An 8,119-nucleotide genomic window follows, 5' to 3' on the forward strand; every position below is an offset into this window, starting at 1 on the left:
CTTAATTTGTTTTTCCTTTGTTACACCTGCTGCCTTTCTTTCCCTATTTTGGATTGTAGTGCATCGTTATTTGTTCTGTGGATAATTATGGTTGAATTAAATTTTCTTCGGGAGGTTGTAACATGTTGTATGGCATGGACAATCTATGTTGCGAAAGTGATGCCAAAATAGTTATTCTCAATCTGAAGGATCCGAAAGGTGCTCCATGCCATTGGTCGGTAGCAGGGTTTATTAAGAGAATCTTGGATCTATGCCCCCTTTTTGAATCCATCTCTTTTCGTTGGACACCGAGACAAAACAATAGGTTGGCTTATCTGGTTTCTCGTTGGAACTTTGTTAATGAGAACCTAGCTTTTGTCTCTCCTTTCACCATATTCGATAATTTTGTATCTATCATAACAACCTTGCTGCCTTTATCCAGAAAGTAATTTATTCTCAAAAGGGCGTGTCCATACCTTAAGATAAAAGACCTGTTTTAAGTATTCAAGTGGTGGAGGCTGATACATCGGATACCCATACATCGGATATTTTATAGCGGACACCCATATCTCAGACATCTGATCGCAGACTTCGGATATCGGAGCCTTGCCTTGGACATCTGATCTTGGATGAGTCTTGCCTCGGACATCGGATGTAACTTAGCTCGGCCAGACACAACTTAGCTCGGACAGACATCAGTTAGTTCGACCAGACACAACTTAGCTCGGACAGACATCAATTAGCTCGGCCAAACAAAACTTAGTTCGGATAGACATCAGTTAGCTCGGCCAAACACAAGCTAGCTCAGACAGACATCAGTTAGCTCGGATAGGCCATAAGTTAGCTCGGACATCAGCAGACATCAACACTATCCTTGGATATTTTATATCGGACACCCATGTCTCGGACATCTGATCTCGGACTTCGGATATCGGAGCCTTGCCTCGGACATCTGATCTCAGACGAGTCTTGCCTCGGACATCAAATGTAACTTAGCTCGGCCAGACACAACTTAGCTCGGACAGACATCAGTTAGTTCGGCCAGACGCAACTTAGCTCGGACAGACACAACTTAGTTCGGACAGACATCAGTTAGCTCGGCCAAACACAATTTAGCTCAGACAGACATTAGTTAGCTCGGATAGGCCATAAGTTAGCTCGTACATCAGCCAGACATCAACACTATCCTCGGATATTTTATATCGGACACTCATGTCTCGGACATCTGATCTCAGACTTCGGATATCGGAACCTTGCCTCAGACATCTGATCTCGGACGAGTCTTGCCTCGGACATCGGATGTAACTTAGCTCGGCTAGACACAACTTAGCTCGGACAGACATCAGTTAGCTCGGCCAGACACAACTTAGTTCGGACAGACATCAGTTAGCTCGGCCAAACACAAGTTAGCTCCGATAGACATCAGTTAGCTTGGATAGGCCATAAGTTAGCTCGGACATCAGGCAGACATCAACACTATCCTCGGATATTTTATATCGGACACCCATGTCTCGGACATCTGATCTCGGACTTTGGATATCGGAGCCTTGCCTCGGATATCTGATCTCGGACGAGTCTTGCCTTGGACATCGGATGTAACTTAGCTCGGCCAGACACAACTTAGCTTAGATAGACATTAGTTAGTTCGGCCAGACACAACTTAGCTCGGCCAGACATCAGTTAGCTTAGCCTGACACAACTTAGTTCGGACAGACATCAATTAGCTCGGCCAAACACAAGTTAGCTCAGACAGACATCAGTTAGTTCGGATAGGCCATAAGTTAGCTCGGACATCAGGCAGACATAAGTTAGCTCGGTTGAAGAAATAATTCCGCCTAAATGTCAAAGTCAACTCGTTACCTAATTTGCGATTGACTTTCTTTCTTTTTGGGTTTTTATTTATTTATTTTCTGGACAAATAACTTTAGGAAGGTTTTTATTTTATTATAAATTAATTAATTCCTAATTTAATATAAAGAAATTAATTAATCAAACTTAGATTAGGAAAGGAAGTATAGTTGCGGCCAACTAGGATTCTTTATGTGTGTGGCTGGTTTTACTTAGGGTTTTTAGGGTTTATTTTGTTTCTTTCAAAGCCTATTTAAAGGCTTAGTTATCAATAAGAACTAACTTTGATTTGATTGAGAAAATTCTTGTGAGATTAATTATCTCTTTATTCTTTGAGAACACCTAAAACACCATTAGAGAATTAGTTGTTTTAGCTTGACTTATCAATAGGTTTTCCATCCCCTATTGTGGCGTCTATATTATACCAAGATTTCTAACTACAGGTTGGTTAGGGGTTGAGGTCAATTCCATTAGAACTTGAACTTAATTAAGATCCAAGCTAATATAATACAGGTTTAGGAGCAGGTCGTCTTAGGTTCGTATCAGTTGGAAGTGTTCTTACTTCAAAATTATATAATGCGATTTGGATATTAAATTTATGAAAAACTTGGGAAAAAATGATTAATTTCTTTATGTTTGTTAATAATTTAAGATTAAATCCTTCTAAACAAATTGAAAAATGTTAATTAAAAAACTAATTTAACAACTTTTTAATTCAAACATTTCCATATCACTTAAAAGCTATTAAACATTCAAATTTTAATCCAAGCCGCGTGCATCGCACGTGGCCATACCTAGTTATATTATAGAATCTGCAATTTTTGAAGATTTATCAATAGACAGGTTTATTTATTTGAGCATTATCAGAACATAATCCCTTGCCCAATAAAAATAGTAATCAAAGATCAAAAGAGTAAGGCAAAAGCAAATATTGTCTTTAAAAAAGCAATTAATGTCAGAATTCATAGGGGTAGATAGATTTATACATAGTTTTGAACTTTTGATCTGATGGGCTGCATTTGCTAAATTTATAACTGGCAACAAATAAGTAGAATTGGCAAATTATGGATGAACTAAAATAATTAAATAAAATTGACTGAAAATTTATGCCTTTTTTTTTTTTTTCTCTCCGTTTTATATTCTGTCATTATATATAAAATATATATATTCAATAAAAGTAAAAATTATAGTCCCTTGCGCAAATAAACAAAGCAGGCATCAAATAGCAAAGTAATAAAAAAAAAAAACAAAAGAAAATATTGTTAAAAAAATAAAATAAAATGTCAGGAGTGTGATTTGAAATGGTTCGTATGGATGGATAGATTAATGCATAATTTTGAACCTTTTATCTAATAGGCAACATTGCTAAAATTATAATGGTAACATAAAAGTAGAATTGGTAAATTATGGATGAACCTAATGAATCTCTACTTCATATTCTGTCACATTACTATTGTCCATTATATATATAAATTTCTACAATAATAATAAAAATAAAAATAAATTTATTACATATATAAACTAAAGAGTCTGTTTATTATTTATTTATATATATATATATATATAGTTGAGTGTGGTTCATATATTTGATTATTATCAAATTATAGCCCCTTGCCCAATTAAAGAAAGCAGGCATCAAATGCCATAGTAATAGAAAAGCTAAATAAACATATTGTAAAAAGGCGCAAAAAAAAAATGTCAGAAGTGGGATTTGAACCCACGCCCTCTTCCGAAGACCAGAACTTGAGTCTGGCGCCTTAGACCACTCGGCCATCCTGACGATTTGTTAAGGATCTTCCTAGATTATTATAAAACCAATACAAACATTCCTCAGCCCAAACAAAAAATAATGTTAAAGCCATTTATTTGAAAAACAAAAATTGGGTAATAATATTACTGAGATTTTGTTTTGTCTTTTGTGTTAAAAAAAACTTACCCCAAAATTCAAGGTGAAGGCTAATGGAAATTAATAAAGTCGTATTTTAAAATTAAATTTTTTTTTTTTGGGTGAATAATTAAAATCGAATAGTTGTTTCCACGTATTTATCAACATGTAATTTAACGCAGTGTTTGGAGGAAAAAACAACATCACACACATTGACACGCTTCAATCGGCACTATAAAATCTTGTCCCCAAGTCGGTTAAAACCAGTCAAACCCGGTGTCGTTTGTCAAACCCGGTGTCGTTTGTCAAACGACCGTCCCACAGGAAACAAAGCCGCCCAAACCCAACGACCAACACAAAGAAAGTAACAAATCAAAAAAGCTTTAATCCACTACGACCCGTTATATGCTTCACAACCTTCTAGATGTATTCTTATGCGAATCAAGTCACAAATAGAACCAGGGACCCACATATGTTCCACATAATGAATACCACGTAGCGACGTTACATGGTAAGAAAATAAAACCATCCGCATTCCAACAAAACTTAGCGAACTCGTAAAAGGTAAACAGTTTGATATTTCTAGGTCTCATATATTTTTGCCCATCGCTTGGACTCAAGAACAACTGTTTTAGAATCTTCATCTTTTTAAAATTCAAAGCTTACCTGTTCCCTAACTTTTTTTTCCGATTAATATTTTCAATAATAGTGCAAACTAGGGTTTGGGGTCTTTCATCATTCGAAGTTGTCTTTTTTATTTATTGTTATTCGTTATTTATTTATTTTTTTTCTTAATCAATAGGGATTTGGGTTTTTATATATTTTTGTTTGGACCGTGAAGTCTATGCAATTTCTGGTTTATTTTTTTGGCTAAATCTTGGATTGATGTCTGCATCAGAGATGGGTTTTGCTGTTTCTGATGAACTGTTAGGAACTTTTGTGCCAATTTTAGTATACTGGTTGTACTCTGGTATCTATGCTCTTCTGGGTTCGTTTGAGGATTATAGGTTACATTCAAAGAAAGACGAGGACGAGAAGAATTTGGTGTCTAAAAGAACTGTGATCAAAGGGGTTATTCTACAACAAACTATTCAAGCTGTTGTTGCTATCCTCTTGTTTACGGTATGGATATATTTATTATTTTTTTATTCTTTGTTAGTATGGAATTTGGTCAACTCAATCGAAAACTATTAATCCATTTATTTAATTTCATGTGTAGTCATAATCTGTTTGCCATAAGCTGATAATCATGAGTTCTGACCGTTGGGGTTTGGAGAACATCTGATTTGCTTTTTTTTTTTTTTTTAAAAAAAAATAATAATTTCTTTAATTTTTTATTTTTTATTTTTTATATTGTTGGGTATGAAATTCTCTTAAATTAATTTGTACTTTTTGTATTGGGATTTTCTTTGGTCAGGCTGCTTGAGCCTTTACCTATGGTGTTCAACAAATTTGCCTAAAATTTAATTGATGTTTACTGTCAAAACCTGATAATGAGATCATCTGTATTTTAAGATCGGAAATTGATAAGTGGCAAAGTTTGGTTGTACCTGTGGTCATATGAATCGTTTGCGTATTCCATTCTATGGAAAATTCATGCAACTTGATTTGAGTTTTTATTGTGTTTGTTTCAACCTGATCATATTTATTTTTGTCAGAATAAAAGAAATTTAGCAACTTAAACTTGAGCTGCTTAGGTTAGGAGGGAATGTATAGCACAAGTTGGGTTTAGCCTAAGTACAGCTTTGCTTCTCCATGTGACTGTATTATAAATATATTCACAGTGATTTACCCAAAATATAATTAACTTACTAACCTTCTAGATTTGAATTCTTGTTTACAAAAGTGTCTACTCTAGTAGTTGAGTCGAATTATATATGAACTTCTAAGCTGAAGCTTGTAACCATTTTGGATGAGTTGCAGAGCAATTGTAGAAAGAAAATTGAGTATTGATGTTGGAATTTTATTTTATTTTATTTTTTTTAATTTTTATTTATGAGGCTGTTAACTTGTGGAAGAGGCCTATATTTTTTAATCTTGATAAAATGTGATGGAATCTTTAGTTTCTATGCTTGGCTAATATTAAAGCCTTAGGTTTTATTCCATCTTTGCTGGATCCTATATGATTTATGAATGGTGCTTTACTGTCTAATTGAATTACATAGATAGTTTCCTTATGTAGCAGTTCAAAACTTTTTTTGCACACAACATCATTCATTTAGTTTTGTCTCTTTTCCAGCCCCTACCTGTACCCCTTCTCTGTCTTTGTTTTAGTGCTTAGTGTTCTCTTAGCACTTTTTCCTTGTGAAATACATGTTGAACCTAAAACTGTATACCTGATGTATCATCTATTACATGCATATAGCTGTATGGTGATTTCAGTGTCTAGAATTTTATGGTTAGAAACGGGTTACAAGGTTTTGATGGATTCTTGCTGTTGTATAGGTGACGGGAAATGATGGAGACAGTGCAGGTCCAAAACATTCTTTGATTGTTTTGGCAAGACAGTTTGTTACTGCAATGTTGGTTTTGGATACTTGGCAATACTTTATGCATAGATACATGCATCATAATAAGTTTCTGTACAAGCATATCCATTCTCAACACCATCGGCTTGTCGTACCCTATGCATTTGGAGCTCTGTACAATCATCCCTTGGAGGGTCTTCTCCTTGACACAATTGGTGGGGCCTTATCTTTTCTCCTCTCTGGCATGTCTCCTCGGGTATCCATCTTCTTCTTCTCCTTTGCAACCATCAAGACAGTAGATGACCATTGTGGGTTATGGCTTCCTGGCAACCTCTTCCACGTGTTTTTTGGAAATAATACTGCTTATCATGATGTTCACCATCAGCTATATGGAACCAAGTACAACTTCTCGCAACCATTCTTTGTCATGTGGGATAGAATACTCGGAACTCATATGCCTTACACATTAGAGAAGAGAGCAGATGGAGGGTTTGAAGCACGGCCTGCGAAGGAAGTTAAGGAAGAATGATTATTACGTGATTAACATTGACATATTTTGTTTGTATCAGTATTATTTCTTCGTCAGAGAACCACACTGCTAATTTATTTTGTATATACATATAATGTTGTGCCTTATACTTTTGAATTCTCTGTTTATATTAGTTTTTTAAACTTAAAAAAATGGGATTCAGTGTGCACTATGATAGAATTTAGCCACTAGCTTAGGTAACTTTTACTCTTTATCTGTTCTAGTTTTTGATGGATCAGCAGTCGTTGGGGTCCACTTGTTAGCTTACCGTAATTTATTTCCAGTTCCAGAATGTCTCTACATTATGTGAAGTAGGTCAATTAGCTAGTTCATCCTTGAATGGTTAGGTCGCTGTTGGCACATATTAATAGTCAACTTTGATGACTAGTTTTGTGTTCTGTCTTTGTGTTAATTCCCTTAAAAAATTTGATCTCTGGCTGTGTCCATTGGTTTCATTTGGGAAGACTTTTGCTAATCATCAAACTCAAAGGTATAAAATAAATCAATCATTATTTTGATTTATGAAGTACCTTAACATGGACAGCTAGATTTTCCAGCTGTATTGGGAGCTCCAAATGCCAACAAATATTATCGAACATCTATCTGTAGGCATCAGTTACCAGTTTCAACTTATAGAATTAAACATTCGTTTATTTCATGATAAAATGTATTCTTGTTTTGTTTTTCAGTTTCAACATTTGAAAAGTACTCGTATTAATTCATCAAGAGAGAGCGTTATTGTTATCTTGTATAAGGTGGTCCATAATCATTGACCATTTTGATTACTTTGAAGAGATTCATCCCGTGCTTCTTTGATCACCGACAAATATTGAGTTCCATTCACCTACAAATTCGGCAGATTTACATATTCACTTCTATTTGTAGGAGAAAACCTTCTATAAAACGTGTTACCAGCTGCTGCCCCAAATAATTTAGTGACAAGTTTTTAAAGTTTGCCATGTCATTTTGTCCTTTCATAAATTGCAATAAATATTTCTATTTAATTTTAATTTACTAAAATATCCTTGACCTTTCATCTTCTTCTTCCTTTTCAATCTAGATCTAGGGTTTTTTTCAAAATATCTTATAACAACCTGCAACCATTATCACCAGAGAATAGCCGCTGGTCTACTACGGTAGTCCGTGACAAACCCTTGGCTAGTGCCGGCAGTTTCTGTTGGCCTTTTTTTTTTTTTTTTTTTTTTTTTTTTTTTTTTTTTGGGTTACAAAACTTATCTTCAATTTTCCTTTTAGATTTTAAATGTCTTCTCCAAATACATCCACCGGAGATAAGGGCACTTTGGCCACCAACGGTTACCTTTGGCCGCTGCCAAGCTGTCTGTGAGTGTGGAGGTTTATACAGAAAAATGCGAAATAAAACAAAAATAAATAAATAAATATATTAAAAGA

At 34.8% G+C, this 8,119-nt stretch overlaps 1 protein-coding gene and 1 non-coding gene across 2 annotated transcripts; one reads left to right on the top strand and one right to left on the bottom strand.

Annotated features, from left to right (window-relative positions):
* Window positions 1-3,523: 3,523 nt before the first annotated feature.
* TRNAL-CAA (transfer RNA leucine (anticodon CAA)) lies at window positions 3,524-3,607 on the bottom strand. The gene has a single exon. It is a non-coding gene; the product is annotated as a tRNA-Leu (tRNA).
* A 701-nt stretch (window positions 3,608-4,308) lies between these two features.
* On the top strand, window positions 4,309-7,107 carry LOC107428983 (sphinganine C4-monooxygenase 1). Its single transcript, XM_016039592.4, has 2 exons — window positions 4,309-4,834; window positions 6,158-7,107. The coding sequence occupies exons 1-2, from the start codon at window positions 4,598-4,600 to the stop codon at window positions 6,707-6,709; spliced, it is 789 nt and encodes a 262-aa protein (XP_015895078.3). The 5' UTR covers window positions 4,309-4,597; the 3' UTR covers window positions 6,710-7,107.
* The last annotated feature ends 1,012 nt before the right edge of the window (window positions 7,108-8,119 follow it).

Source organism: Ziziphus jujuba, chromosome 12 (assembly GCF_031755915.1).
Source record: "Ziziphus jujuba cultivar Dongzao chromosome 12, ASM3175591v1".
NCBI classification, from domain to species: Eukaryota; Viridiplantae; Streptophyta; class Magnoliopsida; order Rosales; family Rhamnaceae; genus Ziziphus; species Ziziphus jujuba.

Bases quoted from the DNA above. Each gene is read 5' to 3' on its own strand.
- LOC107428983 (XM_016039592.4), top strand. From the start codon at position 4,598: ATGTCTGCATCAGAGATGGGTTTTGCTGTTTCTGATGAACTGTTAGGA. The intron at 4,835-6,157 runs GTATGGATATAT...GCTGTTGTATAG, and splicing joins TTGCTATCCTCTTGTTTACG to GTGACGGGAAATGATGGAGA.